Source organism: Dipteris shenzhenensis, chromosome 14 (genome assembly GCF_047967505.1).
Source record: "Dipteris shenzhenensis isolate YYH24624 ecotype China chromosome 14, Dip_SZ_1.0, whole genome shotgun sequence".
NCBI classification, from domain to species: domain Eukaryota; kingdom Viridiplantae; phylum Streptophyta; class Polypodiopsida; order Gleicheniales; family Dipteridaceae; genus Dipteris; species Dipteris shenzhenensis.
This window is the reverse complement of record NC_141609.1, coordinates 1,272,798-1,297,745: the sequence shown is the minus strand read 5'-3', so window position 1 is coordinate 1,297,745 and position 24,948 is coordinate 1,272,798. Positions and strand designations below refer to the sequence as shown.

General features: G+C 43.9%; 2 protein-coding genes across 2 annotated transcripts in view; both read left to right on the top strand.

The window, feature by feature from the left end:
- Positions 1-24,948, top strand: part of LOC147894045 (outer envelope protein 80, chloroplastic-like) — a 73,063-nt gene that overhangs the window by 15,941 nt on the left and 32,174 nt on the right. The window contains exons 2-14 of the mRNA XM_087384575.1: positions 6,491-6,584; positions 6,809-6,891; positions 6,982-7,079; positions 7,167-7,236; positions 7,321-7,414; positions 7,558-7,642; positions 7,768-7,803; positions 7,943-8,096; positions 8,196-8,351; positions 9,103-9,173; positions 9,268-9,346; positions 9,435-9,550; positions 9,641-9,788. Of these exons, the coding sequence (XP_087240701.1) occupies positions 6,491-6,584; positions 6,809-6,891; positions 6,982-7,079; positions 7,167-7,236; positions 7,321-7,414; positions 7,558-7,642; positions 7,768-7,803; positions 7,943-8,096; positions 8,196-8,351; positions 9,103-9,173; positions 9,268-9,346; positions 9,435-9,550; positions 9,641-9,788 (1,284 nt within the window). The remainder of the gene's footprint in view (positions 1-6,490; positions 6,585-6,808; positions 6,892-6,981; positions 7,080-7,166; positions 7,237-7,320; positions 7,415-7,557; positions 7,643-7,767; positions 7,804-7,942; positions 8,097-8,195; positions 8,352-9,102; positions 9,174-9,267; positions 9,347-9,434; positions 9,551-9,640; positions 9,789-24,948) is intronic.
- LOC147894046 (uncharacterized) lies at positions 2,291-3,976 on the top strand. Its single transcript, XM_087384390.1, has 3 exons — positions 2,291-2,565; positions 3,049-3,279; positions 3,442-3,976. The coding sequence occupies exons 1-3, from the start codon at positions 2,291-2,293 to the stop codon at positions 3,974-3,976; spliced, it is 1,041 nt and encodes a 346-aa protein (XP_087240516.1).

Sequence of the window (24,948 nt, the reverse complement as noted above, 5' to 3'; positions counted from 1 at the left end):
AAAGTCTCCTCATAATCTATGCTCTTTTTTTGAGCATAGCCTTTGGCAACCAGCCGTGCCTTGTACCTGTCACATAGTCACATGAAAACGCGTTTCGTCCTATCGAAACAGGACGAAACGTTTCGTGCCGAAACGTTTCGAAACAATACGAAACGCTCCCAACGAAACGCGTGTTTCGCCCAAATCTCAAAATGGCGTTTTTGCCCGTTTTTTCGTTTCTGCCCTTCGTGAATCGATTGCGATCCTCCCGCCTGATTTCGTTGCTAGTCTGCAGCCCGCTTCTGCTCCCTATGATTCCTACGCTGAGCGCTCACGTGAGCTTGTGGCTCGTGACGTTGCTCCGTTGACCTGCAGGCTGCTGCTCCGTTGACCTGCAGCCTAGCACTGCCACTGCTCCTTTGACCTGCAGGCTGCTTGCAAGGCTCAAGCTAGCTGCTGCTAGCTACCACTAACACAAGGCGTGCAATCGACTCCCACGCTCTGACGCCATCAACGACCTGCAGGCTGCAATCGAGATTCGAATCCCACCGGTGACCGTCCACGCCTAGGGCCTGCAGCCTGCTGCCATCGACAGTCCTGCCCACCATCCCCTTTGTTGCTGCTGTTTTTTGGTTCTGCTCAAGGAGCAGCACCTGGATCAAGGAGCAACAGCCCAATTTGCCCCAATTCTCTGTTTTTTCCCAAATTTCAAGGCCTTCTCCATCATGCCTCCTCGCAAGTCTCCCACTCAGCGTGATGTTTGGCAAGATTCAGTTCTCATTAGCTGGCACAAAATGTGTGGTTTGCAAGTATTGTGGGGAAACAATTCGAGGGGCATCAAACTGGGTGAAGGCACATTACATTTGGGAGAGAGCACAAGGAACACATGGCTGCACTCATGTTCCAGAAGGTATTTTTTTGGCCCATGGTGGATTGCCATCAAAGTTTGAAGAGGTCCGGTCATTGCTCCTTCTACCTTTGCCTTTGGAGATAATTGATGGGAAGGTGCAAGAAGCCAAGGAAAGTGAAGCGCTGAAAAGAGGGGCCTCTACTTCAACAAGAACCTCAGTTCAAGTGCCTTCTCAAAGTAATACTGGGGCTTCTTCCCAAGTTCATATCACCCCGGAGTCTTCTAACATTGGTGAGTCTTTACCCAATGTCAATGCAGATGAAGCTCCCTCGCATGTTGTGGCTTCTTCACATTCATCAAGCTTTGTTAGTGTTGCTGTGGGTCATGAGAGGATCCCAACATCCTCCCATATTCATCTCAAGGCTGCAACAACAAGAAAGAGGGGAAGAGACCTACCAAGGCGCCAAATCACCCTTGATGCTAGCTTTGCTCCAAAGTTGAAGCAGGCTCAAATAGCTGAGCATCGTTTCTTCTATCAATGCGACCTTGCTTTCAACATAGCTCGATGTCCAACATACCAAAAGTTCCATCGTGCACTTGTGGCAGCAGCCGCAGCAGGAGCTACAGGTCTACAACCAGCAAATTCTGAGTCCTTGAGAACTACCCACTTGACAAACCAAGTGAGGCAGATTCAAGAGGAGCTTGTGGGTTTGAGAGCTTGTTGGGAGCGATATGGTTGTAGCATCGTGTCAGATGGATGGAGTGACACTGTAAGTTATAAGTACAACCCTTCACTCTTGACTCTTGAGTCTTTGGTAAGATTTGTGGTGGCTGATTTTAGTATTAACAACAAATGTATGATTTACTTATGGATCTTGATTCTTGTGACTTGCCATATGTGGCCAGCGGTGGCGCCACATGATAAATATCTTGGTCTCATCTTGTGCTGGCACTACATTACTTCGTGTAGTTGATGCCTCCACCCCTGGCTTGAGTATCACTGGGGAATGGATTTATGGACACATTAAAAATGCCATTGAGGAGGTTGGGCCACAAAATGTGGTCCAAATTATTACTGACAATGGCTCCAATTGTGCCAAGATGGGAGAATTGGTTGAGAGAGATTATAAAAGCATTGTTTGGACTCCATGTGCTTCTCACTCGATGGACTTGATGATGGAGGACATTGCCAAGTTGGATTGGGTGCAATCTACTCTTAATAAAGCAAGCCAAATCATCAAGTTCATAACAAGAAAGAGCATTGCATTAGCTCTTTTCAGAGCAGTATGCAAGTATGATCTTGTGAAGCCATCTAAGACAAGATTTGGCTATCTCTTTCTTGTTCTTCAAAGGTAAGTCAACATCCTTTTTTAGCTAGCCAATTGAGAGTTAATTTCAATTTTCAATTCTTAATACTTATGTATTCAAATTTTGATTCTTAACTTGTCCTAAACTTGTAGGATGACACAAACGAAAGATGCGCTTAGGCGTCTCGTTTGTAGTGAAGAGTGGGAAGCTTGGAGAGGAAGCCGCAAAGCGGAGGCATGTACAATCACTTCATACATCTTGGACAGTATGTTTTGGGAAGAAGCTGCAGCCATAAAGGCTGCCATTGCATCTTTGTACTTCATTTTAAGATTATTTGACCATGAGGGAAGTACAATGAGTCATCTTTATCACTACATGCAAAAGCTTAAAGAGAGTATGCTCAATTGTAGATCTCTCTCAAGTCATAGGTATGCTGATGCAAACTCTTTAGTGATTCTATCATGACTCATGAGCTGCTAGCCTGCTACATAGAATTTAGAGAATGTTTATTTATACATAGTATTGAAATTTAATATATTGCAATTTACAGGGTGGATGATCTTCGTGCCATATGGACAAAAAGATGGAACTGGTTTCATAAACCAATCCATATTGTTTCCTACATGGTGCATCCATTGTACAAGCAGGAAAGTCATTGGTCCGATATTGTTCTTATGAATGGATGGACATCCTATGTGGATACATTTATCCCCTCTAAAGAGCAAGGAATGTGAGTACTAACTTCTAAGTATCTTGATTCTTAATTCTAGACTCTAGTATATTGTACGATCAATTAGCTTTTACTTGCAACCTCTTTTGACTCTGGCATGCATGCCTTTAAAGTCTACTTCATGAATCATTATCCTAATTCCTATCTAACACTAAAGCAATGTCCATGACTCATCTTATAGGATTGAAAGAGAGTCTGTCCTCTATGTTCATGACCGTAGCCAATTCAGGCGAGATGTGGCTATGAGTCTAGAGCAAAGGAAATTTGCTGTATCATGGTGGGAGATAAATGGGCGACTTACTCCCACTTTGCAAAGATTAGCTCTTCGAGTTTTATCACAGGATTGTACTAGTGGATCAGCTGAGCGCATATGGAGCATATGTGCGGACATCCATACTAAGAAAAGAAATAGGTAATCCAACTTATAAGTTATGAATGGTTGGATGCATTTCTTGAGTCTTGAGTCTTCTCCAATTTTACGAATCATGACTAATTAGAATCTAGATTCTAGATGCATTTTCAATCTTGTTTTAGTTCAAAATATTTACGTTTTATGTGATGTATCATGTTATAGATTGAGCACATCACAGCTTGATAGGTTGGTCTATGTAAATGCCAACCTTCGTCTCTTGGAGCGGTTCAAAGACAAAGAAAGTACCAGTGGGGCTGAAGGGGCTGAAGTGTTACATTGGAAGGTGAAAGAGGTTGATCCTGAAGTTCTAAGAAAGCTTGAGCAAGGCTTGGCTCGAGGGGAGAATATTGATATATCATTCATCCAAAGGCGCAGCGATGAGGATATAGCATATGATTTCCTTCGAGAGGATGAGGCACGCTTTCGACGCGTCACACGTTCGCAATCAAGGGTTATTGCACAAGCATCTACTAGTGCACCACCCTTGATTGCAAGCATTGGCACTTCATCTTCACCACGCTGTTATAGACGCCGACGAGATCGTGGTCGTACCCTTGCTACTAGTGGTCATAGTAGTGATTCCTTTGAGGAGATGGTAGCAAGGGTAGAGGAGGAAGAGAGTTCCGATGGCACAGAATCCACAGATGAAGATGCAGGTAGTGATAGTGAACTTGGTAGAGAGAGTAGTGAGCACTGAGTAGTTTCAAATTATGATTTGTTATCACTCATGCTACTCATTTTTGGAACTTTGAAGTTTGAGCTTACAACTCGTCACTTTGGGAACTTATTATTTCATATGTCTATTTTGGGAACTTATATTTACTTGACATTTTGGAAAGTAATGACTCATATATCTAGATTCAAATTTCAATGAATCAATGATGTTCATATCTCTAGAGTCTAGATGCTAGAATCCAATGTCCAATGTCAATATGCTTTTAAGTTTTGACTCCATAAATATTAATTGGTCTAAATTTGAAACTTGAGAAAGGAGACTTGAATTCTGAATGTGTTTGTGTTTTGGATTACCTAGAGGCTAGACACTGGGTGTCTTGACTAAGGACTTGTCACTTGACACTTGTATTTCTCTTTGTTCACTCTAAACTTGAATATAACATGTCTTATCTGCCCCTATCCTTGTATTTATCAAGTATCATTTCGAAACCTATCCGTTTCGTCCCAAGATTCGAAACGAAACGAAACAAAACCTGTCGGAACCTCGAAACAACGAAACGGACGAAACGTTTCTTGTGACTATGGTCTCGTCACAATAAGCTGGCTTCCACGGACTGGTGGTAGTGAAAGCTTTGGTGTTTGGTGAGTCTCTATGTATAAATCAATCTTTTGTCATGGATCACAATTTTATGTTATACTTCCAAACGGTGTAGGTAGGGTCTCGGCTCTCTGATTCTCATAGACTCCACCTCTCTAGGTAGGTGTGTCAATACCCACTTCCCTTCTTACGAGCAGCATCCTGTTGTTGCTGTAAGAGAACCCCTATTCTCTACGTGCAAGGGAGTAAGGTCCTCATCCATATGAACCTGTGGGTGAAGAGCTACACGCTTGCGCTGTATCGCCAGCCGAGTATGGGTTTCTCTGAAATGTATCAATAGGAGTTGGTGTTTGGTGACGTTGCGTTCTACTCACCATACTCTCTCAATGCCATGTTTTCATACGCTTAGGGTGGAGGTCACAAAGATACTAGCATCTGGTGCGAGGAATTTCATAGAATTTAATGTTGAGGGCCTTATTAGCTCTATATTGTCACTCAGGTAAGGTTACTGAAACGATTGCCTTTGCAGGCTCTTGTTTTACAACATCCACCCAAACGCTTAGGGTGGAGGTCACAAAGATACTAGCATTTGGTGCGGGGAATTTCATAGTATTTAATGTTGAGAGCCTTATTAGCTCTATATTGTCACTCAGGTAAGGTGGCTGAAACGATTGCCTTTGCAGGCTCTCGTTTTACAACATCCACCCACTTGGAGACCTCCTCAATAGCTGACTGGATTGTGGCGATTCACTCCTCTACAGTGGGCTGCTCATTAGTGTCAAATCTGCTCGGCGTTAGAGATCCCCTACCTTCTTTCGGACATTAGAGGTCTCTGTTTGGATTAGTTGTCTCTACTGCTCTATCTCTCGAGCACCATATAAGGTGCATCTCCATGAGGAGCTACTTAAGGAGATCAGGGAGGCCAGGGCTGCTATGTTGGGTATGCATGTAACATGGAAGTGGAGGGCAAAGGGTGAAAGAAAGCAAGAAAGAGTTTTCTCATCCCTTGCTGCCCCTAGCTCTGGTCACTGGAGAACAAATCTGTGATCATCCTCTAATTGGGATTTGAGTCGGAGGAAAACCAGCTAAGGGAGTCTGGTATGGCATGGGTATCTGAGGGGCATGAGACTTGGGGGAGGAGAGATACACTGCGTGAATGGGAGAGGGGATGGAGTTGGAGACTGAGGTGAGCTAGGGGGAATCGTTGGATGGGCCCTAGGGCTAGAGGAGTCTCCAGGAGGGAAGCTGAGCTGAGGTAGAGCTGTCTCGTTATGTGGCGGTGCTATTTGCCTGACTCCGTCTTTGGTACTCTCCATACCCTTTCCCTTCTCCTTGTCCTTGTCCAGGGTTTGTCTTTTCCCTTCTCTTTCTCCATTTCTTAGGCTATGTGAAACTTGGAATGATAAAGTGGAGGGGAGACTGTACTGCGCACATATTCACATTTGAATAAATAAGTATAAAATCACCAGCAAAGAAATAAAGAGGTCAAATAAATATTTATGTGGTATGCATATTCTATCAATTATAAAAGGGTTAATGTCATCTAATTTTTGTCACTTGAACAATTGCAATTTTGGGATTAATCTTGAGCATTTCTACTCTTAAATTTGGTTCTTAATCTTAGGGTTTTATGTTCTATGATTAACACCTTGTAGATCTTTGGCTTCTCTTTCAAACATTTGTTCTTTTGCTGGTGTCGTCCTCATGTTGTTTTGCCTAATTCATCTCATCAAAGATGGATGAAGGGATCTTTTAGGAATTGGGACCCAGAAGATTAGAGAAAAACATTAAAGTATTGGAGCAGAAGCATAACAAGTCTGTTTTTTGGGAGAAGGTTGAATATGCACGTGTAAATGAGTTTTTTAATGTCCTTTGGATCGTGTTAATTCCTGTTAGATTTTCTGGCAACTGTTGCACTAACTCTCAGAATATCTGAAGGTGGAACCAAATCATGAACTTAAAGGACTGATTTGTGACGGTGCAAATGTTCTTCCCTCAAAGGTTGTGGAAAATGCCTTCAAAGATGAATTTGGTAGGTGATTTTTGTATGAATCAAACTTTCAGATAGTTTATTTTCTTGAGGCATGACTGCATTGCCACAGATGGAGCTATTGTAGAAGTGGCATCCAGTAGAGGATATATCCTGAGATAGCTAGATTTATACTGAGCTAGACTTGTTTAGATTGTCTTCATGCAATGGATATCTTGCTCTGTTGTATGCTAGAATAGCTTACTTTTGTTATGAAAACCTGACAGGGAAGGTAGTAAATATCCATCGGTTGAATAAAGTGCTTGACACAGTAAACGGGTGGTACATGGAACGGGGCCTTTTTGCACAAGTAAGATCATGCTACTTTTTGTGATTTGGGCATTGATAGTGCTTGGCTTTTCCCAGTTTGAGAAAGATGGTGAAACAATGAATTTTGCAGGTCACAGATGTTGAACTTTTATCTGGGGGCATCATCCGGGTCCAAGTGTCAGAGGCTGTAGTGAATAGTATAAACATCCGTTTTCTTGACAGGAAAACGTACATATTTCCTTCATCCCTTTGCTTCATGTCTTCTCTTCCTGCAAACCAAGTTCATGGTTGCCAACGTTTTCTTTCTGCTTGCAGAGGAGAACCAACTACTGGAAAGACGCGCCCGGAGACACTTCTTAGGCAACTCACAACCAAGAAAGGGCAGGCAAGTATGGAGGAAAATGCCTTTTGATCACAATTCACATGTTGGAAAATGGACCTTTCAATCAAACATTGATGTAGTTTGCAGGTCTACAGCTTGCAGCAAGGCAGGCGGGATGTTGAAACAGTGCTGACTATGGGGATCATGGAAGATGTGAACATCGTTCCTCAGGCTGCTGGTGGTAATATTTTTGAATAATGTCGAGAGACACTATATTAATTTCTTTGTTTTCTATGTTTATGTTCCATGCAAGGGTGTTATATCCTTGTGGCTTTTATTGGTTAGGAGAATTTCTAAGTCATAGCTTTTGCGTGCTTTAAATAGACACAGGTATGGTTGACCTGACAATGAATGTTGTGGAGCGAGTAAGTGGAGGATTTTCGGCTGGGGGAGGTTTATCAGGCAATGGGTGGGGATAACTTTCTTTGATTTCTTGTGGCCTTGATGGCTTTGATTATTTTTGAAATCAGTTCTTTTTAGATTTCCAATCATAACTGTGCTCTTGTATTAAATAGTGGTTTTTGTTGCGTGTAGCATTACAAGTGGCCCTCTATCAGGTCTTATAGGCAGGTTTGTCTCTTTTCCAACATGTTTTGTTGGGCTTCCAGAATAGAGCATCCTGTCTCTAGTTCCTGTAACAAACCACAATTCTTTGTGAGCGCTGAGCAGCTTGAAGCTCTGATAGGATTGGAATATGCTTCTTGTGCAGCTTTGCATATTCCCATAGAAATGTTTTTGGGAAAAATCAGAAACTGAATATATCATTGGAGAGGGGTCAAGTTGACTCAATGTTTAGAGTAAATTACACAGATCCATGGATTGAAGGGGATGATAAACGCACGTCACGGTCTATTACTGTTCAGGTAAGCCTCCAATGTAGCCTGCACTTTCCTCTTTTCTGGGTTTGCTGCAGGATTTGTTTTTATTACAAAAGTTTATCCTCTCTTTTCCTTTTCCAACAGAATTCCCGCACTCCAGGAACCATAGTCCATGGTATCAGAAGAGGATCAACAGGCCCCTTACATGGGGGTGTGACAATTGGCAGGCTAACGGCAGGGGTGGATTACAGCCGTCCTTTGAGACCAAAGTGGAGTGGAACTGCTGGTATATCTTTTCAGGTTAGGGTTTGTACATAGCTCCTGGGATTGATTTATAGCTAGCTTCTTATTGTGTTAAGGTAACTAGGAATACATTGCTATCATCCTCCCTTCTTTCCCCTTCCCCATTAAGGAATCCCAGCAAGATTTGCTGTTGTTTGCTATGATGCAAAGTTTGAGCTCTTTTAATCAGGTTTCTAGGGAGTGAAAGGACCAAGGATAAGAAACCCTCTCCATGGCAAAAGAATCAATTAGTTGCATTTATATCAAAGGCTACATCTTTAGCCAACTCAATAATGAGTCTATCCCTAGCTCTATTCCCAGCTTACCTAATCAGGGATTATACTACCTAAGACTTGATCCTCTTTACCTTCTTCAATAATATCACGATCGGGTGATTCATGAGACATTGTTTCTTCCCCAATGTCGTGTTCTCCACCTTCTTCGTCGCTATTTCTACCTTCTTCCCCCATATCGTGATCTTCATCTTCTTCTCTAGATCGAACGGCATCAACTAGATCCATTGGTATCTCTTTATCCACTTCGCTATCTTCGAAAGTCGGTTCACTTCGTTGGAATTGGAGCTTCAATGTAGCAAGAATTAAAGAGAGAGTAAGTTCAAGCTGAATTTTATGTATTCCTTGGAGTTGAAACGAGGATAAGGTCTGAAAGTCTTACAAATTTCAGTAAAGTTCATATACTTAATTTAGGCCCCTAGTATTTTGATATTTAAAAATCGAGAATGCTCCTATGATTCCATGCTTTTTCTCAGCGTGCAGGAGCTAGAGATGATAATGGATGCCCCAAGGTTGTCGACATGTATGGTGGGCCTTTAACTTTTAGGTACTTCTTTGCCGAATCTTCTCATGTAAGGCCCTTTTTTTTGTAGTGCTAGTGCTTTGGGGATTGTTGCATGAAATAAATTTTGTTTTTGCAGTGGCAAAGCATATGATGACATGCTTGTTGCGAAGCTTGAAACAGTCTATACCGACTCTGGAGATCATGGTTCTTCTCAAGTGAGTCACTGAACCTTATCGATTCTCAATGACTTTGGCAAGTGCGTTCATTGCTTGATCTTGAATTTTGTATTGTGTGATATCTTAGTTTGTTCTCAATGTGGAGCAAGGGATGCCCATTGCACAAGACTGGCTGTTTTTCAACCGATTGAACATCCGTGCCAGACAAGGTCTTCAAATAGGTCCTGCTCGTTGCATTTTCAGGTAGGACCGAGTGTTCATGTCCTTTTTGGATTATCATACAGGAACAGAAGTATGAATTAAAAAAAATTGGTCTCTTTTCAATGTACGCAGCTTTTCAGGCGGTACAGTAGTAGGAGATTTGGCTCCCCATGAGGCTTTCCCTATTGGAGGTACAAATAGTGTCCGTGGTTATGAGGAGGGGGCAGTTGGCTCAGGCAGATCATGCATAGTTGCAAGTGGCGAAATTTCAGTTCCAATGGTAACTTCGTTTTTCTGTCTCTTGAGAAGCCAATGGCTTGATGAGCTTTTTCCCCTAATTGAATTTGTTGCCATATGTTTATTGAGCTGGCAAGGTGTTCATGTGGTGTATGAAGATTGCCATCTAATGGGACTTGGATATTAGGCAAACCAACAGCTGTCTGGGATTAACATGGAGCATCAAAGTTGCACAAATTGATTAATTGTGTATTTTTGTTTTGCGGTTATTTTTGAGTTTGGAGGTGCTCTCGCTTTTACCTAATATACACCGACAGTAGCAAACAACTGGTTCCTATTTGTGGGCTAAGTGTGCAAATGGTTTAAGTTCCACTACATATCCAGCCTTTAGCTTGGGCATTTTTCTATTTCCTTGTTGCTTGTCTCCTTTCATATAGGCATACTTCAGCCTTTACAATAGGTTTATTAAAAGGGGTATCACTTATAGAGTAAGAGCCTGTGTGAGTGAAGCTTGTGTAGGGAGTGAGGAAGAAAGGCCGGAATCTTTTTGATGAAAGAGGGACATCCATGAGATCAATTTTGTCTTAGGAAGAGGCCATAGAGGTGCATAGGATTACTCCCAAGTAAAAAGGAAGGGGTACAACTGTCTAGCAATCATGGGCAACACGTTCAGACATTTTGGTGTTTGTCCTCGATCATCCAAGAACGGATGTGAACCCAAAAGGAGAACAAGAAAAAGAATGGATGTGAACTGGATTTTTTCCATATGAAGCTGCATAGGTGAGATCAGGGTCCTTAGTTGGGGCATCAGTTTGCTGTTGTACATCTTTAGATAAAGAATGGTCTATTTCGGAATGGCAGCATGCAAGCTTGTGAGGCCTTTTCGCCACCCTAGACTTCGACAAGTACTCAAGACAAGGAATGATGATTCTAGTAGGAGATTTTAATGCAAGCACGCACTCAAGGCAGTCACAACAGAGGGGAGAGATCCATTTGGCTGGAGAAAATGTGCATTGAAGAAGGCAATGCATTGCGGGAGAGTGACAGAGGGTGATAGAGGCATGACATTCCTGGTGGATACACATCTGCACAGATCTACAGATATGCAATGAAGTGAATGCATTCAGCACCACAGGTCTCTTTACATGCAAGGCTCCAAAAAGGTCCAGTCTAGCAGATCATGTCATTACTAGCCCCTGCATAGCCAGACATTAAAAAAAAAGTTTATAAATTACAGACAGATATTTGGAGTACACCACAGGACAATTTCGTTTGCACTTGAAGATATACCACACCATGGAGCAGACATCAAGCCAAAACAAGTTCAGTTTGAGAATTTATCATGAGAAATCCCAGATATACGGCTGAGAGCTACAAAAGCTTCGAACACATGTGAATCTAGATGCAGCTGTAAAGAAATGGACACTCAGTTGTCAAAAGCTCTTAAAAGAGATTGTGTATATGCTTTAAAAAAACAACGGGATGAGCAAAAGGATGCCATGCAATGGTTGGTTCAACATGGAAGAGGCCATGGAGGCATCCTGGGATCGAAAGCACCAAATGGAGAGGATCGACCAGCAAAGGACAGGGAATACCAGCAAGATCATCGAAGGAAATCTTTCAAGAAGTTACTTGCAAAAAATTTCTCAAGTGCGATAAGATGGTGCAATTCAGTAAAGAACTGCGTAACAGATAGGGAGGGATGAAATAATCACAATTAAAGACATAAAAATGAGGCTGATGAAGCTGGCAAATGGGAAAGCACCAGACCCACAAGGGTTAGTGGCAGGGATGCTGAAAGGGGCTTGCAGGAAACAAGAGAAATCCTCACATGCATAGCTAATAAAGTTCTGGATGAAGGATTCCCATAAGAATAGCAAATGAACAAGATGGTTCTTAATTTTAAAAGGACAGACGCTAATGATGCAAGGATCCACGCAATCTAATGTTGAAATCTTTGCACAAACTTGGAACAAAAATCAGCAAATAGCACAAGCAAACAGGGCAAGGTTGAACCGAAGTACTCCAATATGGACCACTTGGTCACCATAAGGGCTATGCCAGGCTAAGGGAGAGTAATGCTCTGTACTGTTGTTTTGTGGATTTCTAGAAGGCCTTTGACACAATACCTAGAGAATATTATGGAGGAGAAAGTGGAACATCTTGTTAGAACATAAGGAAGTTAGTCTTAGACTAGAATCTTGGCTGAATTGTGAAGATTCAACTCCTCATCATGGCGAATGAAGGCCTGCTTGTTCTGGCAGACCAGACCACGATACTCGCGTATCATTTCTACCTCACGTGGAAGGTGATGCTTAGCTCAAACCTGTGATGTAAGGCATATATCATCCACATTCTCGCGCTCAGATGTATCATTGAGGAGGCGAGGGCACGGAAGCAGAGGGTTTATTGTTGCTTTGTGGATTTTCGCAAGGCATTTGACACTGTTCCGAGAGCCCGCCTCATACGACGCCTACAGGATTTGGGTTATGACCAGGAGATCATCTGGGCTGTCATGGCACTTTATGAACGAGTTTCAGGTAGAGTTTGGACAAGATCTGGATTGACAGACGAGATCATGAGCAACTATCGGGGTCAAACAAGGGTGTCCATTATCACCTACCTTGTTTGGCCTCTACATTGACGAGCTCGAGACAGTGATGCAGACACAGGGAGGGGTAGGTTGCTCTCTCGTGGGCACGTTGATCCGAATATTGCTTTACGCCTTTACGTAGATGATGTGACTCTCTTGTCTTCCTCAGCAGAGGGGCTCCAGAGACACCTTGACGCACTACAGTCCTTTTGCGAGTCTCATGATGTGAAGGTCAACTTGGGTAAAACCAAGGTTATGATCTTCAATACATCTCGAGCTGTCATGTGCGAGGAGCAGTTCGCATTTGATGGGTCGCCTGTTGAGATAGTTTCATCATACACTTATCTTGGGGTCGTCTTTTCAGGATCCATCTTCACTATGAGACCCGTGATGCATGCAGGCCTGAGCAGAGGATATGCTTCATTGGCTAGTCTAGAGAGGCAATGCTTCCGCTCTCACTTTCAGGATCCACGGACCAAAGGGTTGCTTTTCGACTCCTTGGTCCGTCCAGCAGGGATGTATGGCAGTCCATGCTGAGGGCCAGACCTGTCGGATACAGAGTGGGTCAGGGTGGAGCGGCTATAGGTGCTCATGTTATCATGGATGATCCGGGGTAAGCCATCCGTTCCTCACCAGATCATTCAGGCGGAGTTTGGGTCACCCCTATTACAGCTAGATGCTGCAATTCAGGTCATTACGTATCTATACCGAGTCAGGGAGTATGGGGATTATACCTCCGAGCGTAGTAGGATACCATGGCTAGCATTGTGCTCTTCTATGGCACTTGCAGCAGGGGGAGACCAGAGGTGCTGGTATGCATGCTCAGAGAGATGGTTTGTGGGACTAGGGCTCCACATGGACAGACTACCTCCATTCCAGTACAACATGGATGCTCCGTTCTCTCCCCTTCTATCACACGAGGTCAACCAGGTTATCTGTGAGGATCTACTATAGCTACACACATTTTGGACGTGGTTGGGCCCGAGTGGTCTTTCAGTGAAGCTGGGCTTCTTCAGAGATCACTTCTTACATATCACAACGAAGGGTTTCATTGATCCACCAGGATACACGCAGATTCACCTACCCCACTCGTTGAGGATCTCTCTTTGGCAGTTTCGGGTCTCTTCACATAGACTTCGTATCGAGAGTGGCAGAGTAGAGCGGTTACCTAGGGAGAGGCGTATATGCACACTGTGTGACATGCAGGAGGTTGAGACAGAGGAGCATTTCATATTCAGGTGTCCCATCCACTATGAGATCCGAGGGCGTTTCTACTGTCTTTTCATAGATAGTTATGGGGTTTTGGCCAATTTTCTCTCCTACCCAGACCAGCGGTGGTTGGCTGGTTTCATTCATGAGATGCTTAGACACCGCGAGAGGATACTCCGAGCACGGAGACATGAGCAGACTTCTTCCTCGACTGATACCTCTCAGAGCTCTATCACAAAGTTCTTTCAGCCAGATCACATAGACCCCCACGAGACGAGACCTCGGCAGAGTAGAGCGGTTACCTAGGGAGAGGTGCATATGCACACTGTGTGACATGTAGGAGGTTGAGACAAAGGAGCATTTTATCTTCAGGTGTCCCGTTTGTAGGATCGATAAACGAGAGAGCAAGTACAAGGTACAAGAGACGATAGTTATCAGCCGTCATGTTAACTAGACTAAAATGAAAAGAAAAGTACATAGTACTTGTAGGTAGACCCTAGGACTAAGTGTCCTAGGTGTCACGTAGGACTAAGTGTCCTATGTGGCATAAAAGGCACAAAATACACTAAGTGCCTATAACTATGCCTACAAGGCACATACCAGGGCCCATAGGGCATCACTAGAACAGGGAGAAGATGGCCTACAAACCCCCCTCCATGGTATGGGTTGATGTATTCTGGAAACGTCTCAGAATACGTGGTATTTTCTGGTCATGGTGGCACATGTTCATCCAAAAGGATATAGCCACCTATGAATGTACAAGGTATGTTAGATCATGTAACAAAGGGAACCAAGTGTAAAGCCTGTCGGAAGAATTCGAACTTGGGACGAGGAACTGCCTTTGTAAACATATATGCTATGTTGTCCTCTGTGGGAAGATAGGACAACTCTATGTCTCCTGTTGACAATCACTCTCGAACATAATGAAAGTGAACTTCAATGTGCTTGGTACGCGCATGAAACATTGGGTTATGCGCAATAGCCAAAGCACTCTGGCTGTCAGTGTAGACCATAGTGGAGGATGTCTGGCGAATACCAAGATCTATAAGTAACTATCGAAGCCAGACATACTCTACTGTAGCGGTGAAGGCTGCCCTGTACTCAGCCTCACAGCTAGATGTGGCAATTGTTGGTTGCTTCTTGCTAAGCCAAGAGATACATGAATTGCCAAGCAAAAAACAATTGCTGGTATGTGACACTCTGGTGTCGGAACAACCTGCCCAGTCACTATCCGTGTAAGCATGCATGGTAAGTGAACCTTGATCACAATAGAAGAGAGCTAAATCCTGAGTGCCTCTGAGATATCTGAAAACTCTCTTCATTGCCTGCCAATGCTGTGAACTGGGCATGTGCATGAATCTGGTGAGCTGAGATACTGCATACTGTAAGTCAGGTCTGGTATGACATAAGTAAATGAGACATCCAATAGCCTGTTGGTAAAGAGTGATATCACATGGTGGGCTCCCATCATGAGCTGAAAATTTGAAGCCAGGGTCCACTGGAGTAGAGATTTGGCTTGCAATCCTCGAACTGAAAACGATCGAGGAGCTGTCCAATATACTTGGACTGTGACATCATGATACCCCCCTCAACATGAGCAAACTGAATGCCCAAATAATAGTGGAGCTGTCCCATGTCTGACATTTCAAAAACCTGCTGCAAATCAACCTTGAAAGCTGCAATATGCTGAGTATCTGGTTCCATGATGAGCATATCATCCACATATAAAATCAGCACTAAAAAATCAGATCCACTCCCACGGACATAAAGAGTGGGTTTCATGGGGCTATTCTGAAAACCAAGGGATAGTAAGTGTGCATGAATTTTGGCATACCATGCCCTGGGTGCCTGCTTCAAACCATAAAGGGCTTTCTTAAGCCTGCATACCTTGTTTTCAGAATTAACAACCTCAAAGCCAAGAGGTTGTGTCACATAAACTTCTTCCCGCAAATCCCCATGAAGAAAAGCAGTTTTGATGTCAAGCTGGTGCACTTGCCAATGATGATGGGCTGCAATGGCAATGACACATCTAATGGTAGTAATCCTGGATGTGGGAGCAAATGTCTCTTCAAAGTCAATGCCTTGTTGTTGGGCATACCCTTTTGCAACAAGACGGACTTTGTGTCGATCTATACTGCCATCAGATTTCCTTTTTAATTTGTAGACCCACCGGGTACCAATGGCATGCTTGCTGGGAGGGAGATCTACTAATTCGCATGTGTCATTTTTGGCACCATCCACTCTTTGCTGTCAAAAGCATCTTTATGACACAAAGGCTCTTCATTGCAAGCTGTAGCAAGGAGTGCAAACTCAAGGAAGTGACTATGCATCTGTCTATTCCCTGATCTTGTCCGGGCAGCAAAAGGCTGATCTTGTTTGCTGTCCCTCAATGTATCAAGAAGCCATCTCGGAACTTGCCTTTGCTGTCTATTGACAGCTCTTTCTTCAATCAGTGCATCATGAATAGTGGGATCATTTTGTGCTGGAAGAGAAACCTGCGAATCAGCATGGGGTACTGGCTGATCATTGCTTGTTGGAGGGCCTGCAGGAGGCTCATGTGGCTGGTCAAAGTCAAAGGCAGTAACCAAGAGTCAAAGGCATCAAACATGTCAACTTCTGGCTTAGCTTTGCAGTCCACAAGAGGAGAAGCCGAATGTTTCGCTAAGATTACATCTCTATTGACAATAATCTTCTCAGTATTTGGTTGGTATAACCTATACCCTCTGCTCTCCTGGCTGTAACCAATAAATATGCATTTGATTGCCTTGTCATCAAGCTTATGTCTCAGCTGAGATGGTACATGAACATATGCAAGAGACCCAAAAACTCTCATGTGTGAAAGTGAAGGCTTCCTGCCTTTCCATGCTTCATAAGGTGTAACAGTCTTCAATGCCCTTGTAGGTGATCTATTCAGCACATAGTTGGCACACATCACTGCATCAAGCCAAAATTTATTGGGCCTTGGACTTGGCCTTAAGCATGCATCTGGCCATCTCCATAGTGGACCTGTTCTTCCTTTCAGGAACAGGATTATGCTGAGGAGTGTAAGGAGTAGTGCATGAGTGAGCAATGCCCCGTGAAGACAAAAATGCATCAAACTCCTTTGACATATACTCTCCCTCCCTATCTGTGTTGAGGGTGACAAGCTTGCATCCTGATTCATTCTCAACCATATTCAGCCACCTTTGAAAGCATGAGAACACTTCAGATTTGGCTTTTAAAGCATATACCCAGCAATATCTTGTGAAGTCATCAATGAGAGTCATGAAATATTTGTACCCCCCAATGGCATTTGTCCTCATTGGGCCACAGACATCACTGTGCACTAGCTGCAATTTCCTTTGTGAGAGTTTTGGATAATTCTTTTGAAAAGGAAACCGATGGATCTTACCCAAAAGACAACCCTCACACACATGTTTGGAAACTATGTGAGTTTGAGGTACATCATTTGCCATGTCCTGTGAATGTAACTTGGCAAGAGCTCTATAATTGAGATGACCCATTCTCTCATGCCAAAGATGAGTTTCAGCAAGCTGTGAATCTGAAATAGCAAGTGCTTCAATAGAGAGTGCAGCTGAGTGATCATCAGGGTGATAAAGGCCCTTTTTTAAAGTGCCAGTGAGAACTATGGCATTGTCATCACGAAGATCATATACTAGGCATTTGTATCCATCAAAAATCACTCTGAAACCTGACGTGGCAATTGCTGAAATTGAAATCAAGTTGACTTCAATTCTAGGCACAAAAAGAACATTTGTCAAAGTGACAGGATGGCTTGAAATGGATGTGAGCTGCACATCTCCAATTCCTTTTACAGCATAGGAAGCATTATTAGCACATGTGACAGTCCTTCCTCGAGGTGCATTAGCTAAGGAATGAAACAACTGTCTGCAAGAAGTGACGTGCTTGGAAGCACCACTATCAAAATACCAAGATTGAGCATCATTAGCAGTAAAAAGTGCATCAACTTGGGAGGGATCAAATGAACAATGGACAGCCCATGCCCAATCATCCTGGAGAGCATGTGCATGTGAAGCATCTGCTGGCTCGTGGGATTCAATTGCATGTGAGGCATTAACTGTCAATCCTGCTTTCTTTTTCTCCGAAGCAATGCGCTGTAAGGGACCGAGAAGGGGGAAGAAGAGCAAGAGGGAGAGAGTGAGAGAGACACACTAGTGCGGGTGTGAAGTGATGAGTGAGCCACACCACAAACTCACTTAAGTTTTATTAGGATTAGGTTTACCCTATGACTGTCTTAAGACAGTCATAGGTGTCCTATCTTTAATTCTTTAATATAAGGGTTGGCAATGTGCCTTTAACCCCAACAACCTCCCACCTAAAGGCCAATGTGCCTAAAGGGGAGTAAAGAATAAAAATTACAGCAATATACAGTTACTGTATACAGGACCATAAAATAAGAATGGTCTCATCCTAATCCCATGATGTGGCGGCAATGTGCAAACCGCTCTGTAGGCAAGCTCTTAGTGAGCAAATCTGCAGGATTATCATCAGTATGTACTTTCACAAGCTCAAGACGCTTGTCTTCCAGTACCTCCCTGATGAAATGATATTTCACTTCTATGTGCTTGGTCTTCTGATGAAAAACCGGATTCTTTGCCAACATGATAGCACTCTGACTATCACAATGCAAAACTGGCATATCTCCTGTAATGCCCAAATCTCCCACCAGCCGAGTAAGCCATATTGCTTCCTTGCAAGCCTCAGTGGCTGCAACATATTCAGCTTCTGTGGTTGACAGTGCAACGCATTTCTGCAACCGAGACACCCATGATATAGCACCTCCTGCAAATGTGAAAATATAACCGGTAGTAGACTTCCGGTTATCTGCATTCCCTGCATAGTCTGAATCTGTAAAACCATGCACCAATGCATCCTGCCTACCATAGCATATGCACAAGTCTTTAGTACCTTTGAGATACCTCAAGACACCTTTCACTGCTTCCCAATGCCGCTTGCCTGGATTTGCCATATACCTGCTGATGACTCCCACCGCAAAAGCAATATCCGGACGAGTGGCAACCATGGCATACATCAAAGATCCAACTGCAGATGCATACGGAACCTTGGCCATTTCAGCCTTATCATCATCTGATCTGGGGCTGTCCTTACTGCTGAGTTTTAAATGTGGAGGCAACGGGGTACTAATGGACTTCCCCCCCTCCATTTTAAACCTCTGCAGTACTTTGTCAATATACTCTTTCTGTGACAGAAACAAAAGTCTCTTGGACCTGTCACGAGTAATACGCATGCCAAGAATATGATTTGCATCACCCAAGTTTTTCATGTCAAAAGACTTATGCAGTTGTTTCTTCAAAGCACTAATCTCATGCTGAGATTTACTGGCAATAAGCATGTCATCCACATATAGAATGAGTAGCATCAAACTGCCATCCTTTGCCCGTTTGGTGTACAAGCAATGATCGGTCTCACACCTATGATACCCTTGGGACTGCATGAAGGCATCAAACTTCTTGTACCATTCTCTTGGTGCCTGCTTGAGTCCATACAAGCTCCTTTTGAGCTTACACACAAGCTGCCCTTTCCCTTTAACAGCATATCCCTCTGGCTGACTCATATAGATCTCATCATGGAGATCTCCGTGAAGAAAAGCTGTCTTCACATCCATCTGACATAAATCCATGTCATCATGAGCAACAAGAGCTAACACTGCTCTTAAAGTAGTCATCTTGACTACAGGGGAAAAAATCTCATCAAAATCAATGCCCTTCTCCTGCTTAAATCCCTTGGCAACCAATCTGGCCTTATACCGAGGTAAAGCATTTGAATCCACTTTGACTTTGTAAACCCACTTGCATGGCAAAACCTTTCTGCCTGCAGGTAATTGCACCAAGTCCCATGTATCATTCTGAAGTAGGGAGTCCATGTCAGACTGCATGGCTTTCTCCCACTTCCTTTTTTCTGTTCTTCCCATAGCTTCCTTGAAGCTGGAAGGCTCACCACAATCTGTCAGCATGATAAAATCAGCCACATTATTGGCTCCTGGAACAAACCTGGAAGGAGGCCGTTGTACACGGGAGCTCCTCCTAACAAAATGTTCTGCATTAGGCTGCTGTCCAGCCTGTTCATCATGCATGACGGGTGGCTGTACCACTATATCTGGCTGTACTACAGCCCCATCTGTTGGCACATCCAATGGTGCATCATTGGCAAAATTTTGTGGCTGATTTTCAGCCTGTATACCCTCTTGAACAGGGTGATCTGCAGCAGCCTGCTGCTGCATATATATAGGCACTCTTTGCTGTCCGACATCATCATAAATAACCCTCCTGTATTCCACAGGTTGCACGGGTTCCTTGTGTACACTATCCTCTTTAAAAATGACATCATTGCTGCGTATAATCTTCCGTTTAACGGGATCCCATAACCTGTACCCCATTTCACCTTCATCACCATATCCCATAAAGATGCATCTGATAGACTTTGGATCCAGCTTGGTGCGTAGATCTTTGCGTACATGAGCAAAGCACTCGCAGCCAAATACCCGTAAGTGCTTATATGAGGGTGGCTTGCCAGACCACACCTCCTCTGGCACTTTCAACTCCAAAGCCTTATTTGGTGACCTGTTAATAATGTGAACTGCTGTTTGCACGGCTTCTGCCCAAAAGCCATGGGGTAATGCAGCATAAGACAACATACATCGAACCTTCTCCTGAACAGTTCGATTCATCCGCTCACTGGCACCATTTTGAGATGCATTATGAGGGGCTGTGAGTTCCTGTTTGATGCCCTTTGCTTGGCAAAACTGCACAAAGGCATGTGACACATACTCACCCCCATTATCGGATCTGAGGCATTTCAGCCTATGACCTGTCCGATTCTCAACCTGAGCGACAAACCTCTTGAAAGCATCTAAGGCATCTCCCTTATGCTTCAAGAAATAGACCCACACCTTACGTGTGGCATCATCAATGAAAGTAATAAAATACTTTGCACCCCCTAGTGATAACTGTGGCATCTCACACAAATCAGTGTGCACTAGATCAAGTGGTGCTCTATTCTGGGGAGTTCTCCTCTTATGAGGAGTCACAGAATGCTTGCCAAAAATACAATGATCACAAGTAGGCAAATCTGAAAAAGAGAGAGGCGGCAGATAACCCAAATGTGACAGTTCTTTCATTCCTTTAACAGACATGTGTCCCAACCGGCTATGCCACAATGAAACCTTTGGCAGCTCGGTTATGGCAACAACATGATTACCAACACTGGAAACATGAAGAGGATACAAGGTATCACTCTTGAAACCCTCAGCCAACACAGTCTGGCCATCAGTAATCACCCATTTGGAATCCCCAAATGTGGTGTGGTAACCACTGTCATCCAATAAGCCAGTGCTAATCAAATTTTTCTTGATTTGCGGCACATGGCGAACACCATCAAGCATAAATGACTGTCCATCAGGAAATACTATCTGTATACTGCCAATCCCTGCAATCTGACATGCATAGTTGTTCCCAAGATGAACAACTCCATGAGTACCTGTGTAGGAAGTAAACCACTCCCTGTGAGGTGTAACATGAAAAGAGGCACCTGAATCCAAGAGCCAGGTGTGCATGTCATGGCCATCAATAACCAAAGCATGTGCTATTACAGCAGAAGAGCATAAAACATCATGTATGTCACTGTCACTGTCCTCTGCTGCAACATTCACTGCATCCAAGTCCTCTGTCTTGGCCTTGCCTTTGCCTTTGCTTGAATTTCCTGCATCCTTGTTTTCAGCCTTCTTGGCTTTCTGATCCCGTATGAACTTGAAGCATTTTGACTTCACATGTCCCTTCTTGCCACAATAAAAACATTCAATGTCCTTTTTGCCACGGGACTGACTGCGGGATTTGGACTTACTAGCAGATCTCCCCTTCTGCTGAGTCCTGCCTTTGTCCTGTACCTGCAAAGCACTTGAAGACTTGCTGCCCGCATTATTCTTCCTGCTCATCTCCTCCATAAGGAGAGAGCTCTCTACATCAGCATAAATAAGAGTGGCATTTGAATTTGACAGGGTGGTCTTGAAAGTGTCCCAACTCTCAGGAAGAGTACACAACAAGAAAGTAGCCTTGAACTCCTCATCAAGGTTCAACCCCTGTGCAATCAGCTGTGTAAAGATAGCATTGAACTCACTCAAGTGTGAGGTCATAGCTGTACCTTCCTTCATGCGAAGATCAACCAGCTTCTTCAGCCAATAAACCTTACTGGCTGAGCTCTTTTGGGCATACAGTTCTTCTAGTCTTTGCCATAGACCATAAGAGGTCTTTTCAGCCTGTACATTGAACACAAGAGTGTCTGATATAGTAAGCATGATAGCTGCCCTCGCGGACAAATCAAGGTCTTCCCAGTCATCAGCTGCCATATCAGATGGCTTGACACCCTTCACCCTTATGGGCTTAGCAATCTTCTTTAACAGAAGAACATTCAAGCACTGTTCTGCCCATAATGCATAGTTATGTGCTCCTTCCAGTTTCTTTATGTTCAGAATTGAAGAATCCCCTCCTCCTGATGCCATATCAGATGAGGAAAATACCTGACTCCCTGGAAGTAAAAAGGACTGAATAAAAGTTCTGATTTCTCAGAAAAGCCTGCTCTATTTAAGAGCCAGAAGCACTCTCAAAGGTGCTGTTTTTACTGTCAGTAAAATCTGCAGCAAAACAGTAAATGTCCCTGCAAATACTGTACCTTCTGACAAACTGTTCTGAGCTCAAAGAGGCATAAAAAACAGTAATTTCAGACTGCTGCTGCTCAACAAGTGCTTAACAGTGCATAATCATCTGACAAAATCACCAACACTGCTGTAAAACACTGCTGTACTGACTGTACTGATCACTTCTCCCACCTCAGATGAGGTCTTGCACTGAGTTAAATTGCAGAAACCACTTGACAAACACCCAAAAAACAGTAAATGATCCTTCAGCCTGTCACAAAACCTGCAACAGTAAATGGGATAAATCCCAAGCAATCACCCTTATACCAAGGGGAGAAAATGCATCTGAAGATCTCTGTAGGTAACTAAAGTGCTGTCAAACAAAGTCTGGGCAAAAGCCCCTTGATCTGACACCTGAATCAAGTGGAGAAAACCTCAAAACTGAGGTAGCAAGCAATATGAAAATCTCTCTGACAAAGTCAACCAACAGTGTAATGCATATACTGCCCTGTGTAGAAATGACATACACAGATCCCAACGTACAAACACTCAATGAGGAACCTTTTGAGCACTGTCAACGATGGACAGTTAGGGACCGAGTAAACTCGATGCGCCCTGGCCAAGCGTGGCTCAACTGAAGTTCTCTGAGTGTTGCACAAAAAAAATGTGATCTGCAAGAAAATGTCACCAAATGCACTGCGGAAACAAAGCAGATGTGTGCTCCCTGGCAACACACTGCTTTAAGGCATACAATGCACCAACTGCTAGGCAAAAGCCCTTTGATAAGATCACCCAAAACTGAGAATTTCACTCAGTAAATGCATATATCCTCTTGCAAAATCAAGGCATTACCTTCCCAGAACAAAATAGATGTGCAATCAACCACACACTGTGGTTCTCTTCACCTCAAGCACGAGATGAAGGAAAGTACTTGCTGTACTGTCAAGATAGCACAGTTCTGAGAACAACAAAAAAAAAACCTTGAATCAAGAGCAGAGAGCTTTTGATCTTTCTTTTCTTCCCAAAAAAAAACGCGGACTCAGATCCCGGATGAATCGAGATGGTGTATCTCCCTGCTGTGCAAAAATCCGAAAACAGCTTCCTGTACCTGCGTGGAGATCTGTACGGCTGTACGGCTCCTGTACGGAATCCGTACAGCAGGTACGGAATCCGTACTTGAGTGTGCGCGCTGCGCGCTCTGGTCCCGCACAGCCTAGTGCTGTGCACAGGCTGATCCTGCGCACCCTGCGCAAGCTAGCAGCTAGCAGCTGCTATGCAAAAAAAAGCCCGCGCCCGAACTGCGCCCGTGACCACGCCTTGATCTGCTGCCCCGCAGCACTGCCCCACACCCTGCCTTCGCAATGCGCTGCCGCCCTGCAGCCTGCGCCGCCGTACTGCCTTCGCGATGCCGCCCTGCAGCCTGCGCCGCCGTACTGTCTTCGCGATGCCGCCCTGCACCACAGTTCGCTGCTCGAGCTCCGTCCGTACGGTTGTACGGACGCCGTACAGCCGTACGGATCTGTCCGTACGGTGGGTGCAGTTGAGGGTGGGCTAGGAAGGAAGGGTAGGCTAGGGAGTGAAGAGAGGTTAGGCTCTGATACCAGTTGTAAGGGACCGAGAAGGGGGAAGAAGAGCAAGAGGGAGAGAGTGAGAGAGACACACTAGTGCGGGTGTGAAGTGATGAGTGAGCCACACCACAAACTCACTTAAGTTTTATTAGGATTAGGTTTACCCTATGACTGTCTTAAGACAGTCATAGGTGTCCTATCTTTAATTCTTTAATATAAGGGTTGGCAATGTGCCTTTAACCCCAACATGCGCTTCCTACATTCTGAAATGTCATGTCCAGGCTTGCGACAATAGTTGCATCTTTTCTTCTTTGACTTATCTGCTGTATTTTTAGATGCATTGGAGGAATTGCCACTGTTAGGCGCAGATTTAGGCTTGCCCATAGGCTTGGAAGCCTTGCCCCTTCCTGTGTGCTGTGAAGCAAATGCATGATCAGGAATAATAGCTTGTCTATTAGCTCGACTTTGCTCTTCCTACAAAAGCAATGTGACTAGCTGATCAAAAGAGTAGTGGTCTGGATTACCCATGGCCACTAATCGAAGGGTTGTAGCAAACCCTTGATATGTATCTGGCAGTTCATTCAATGTGGTACTGACAAGTTGAGAATTTGGCACCACCTCATCAATATTGGCAAGTTGTTCCATGAGGTCCTTGACCTTTGTCAAGTATGCATCCATAGAGTCACCTTCATTCATACTGACTTCCTGCAATTGCCTTCTTAAATATGCAACACGTGCCTCATTGCAAATCTGATAAAGAGAAGCCAATTTGTCCCAAGCATCCTTTGCTGTCCGGCAAGATCGGATGTGTGGAATAATGATTCTCTTGCATGATAAAGCAATACAGGAATGTGCATTTGCATCTCTGGCATCCCATCTTGATTGTTCTTGAGTTGGGGGAGCAACAGCAGGGGTGCTAGAAGATAAGGCATCAGGAGTAGTACCCTTTGCAGAGGGACCAGCAGTAGAGGCAACCACTGTAGCATTGGCTGGCCTTGGATCAACCCTAGAAACAATATTCCAAAAGTGCCTTGCAACAAGAATATGTTTCATTAGATAGGACCACATGGGATAGTTGGTCCCATCCAACTTATCATCTTCACGAAGAATGCCAAATAAGTCATGATTGTTCCCAGCCATTGTAAATAGTACTGATAGAAAT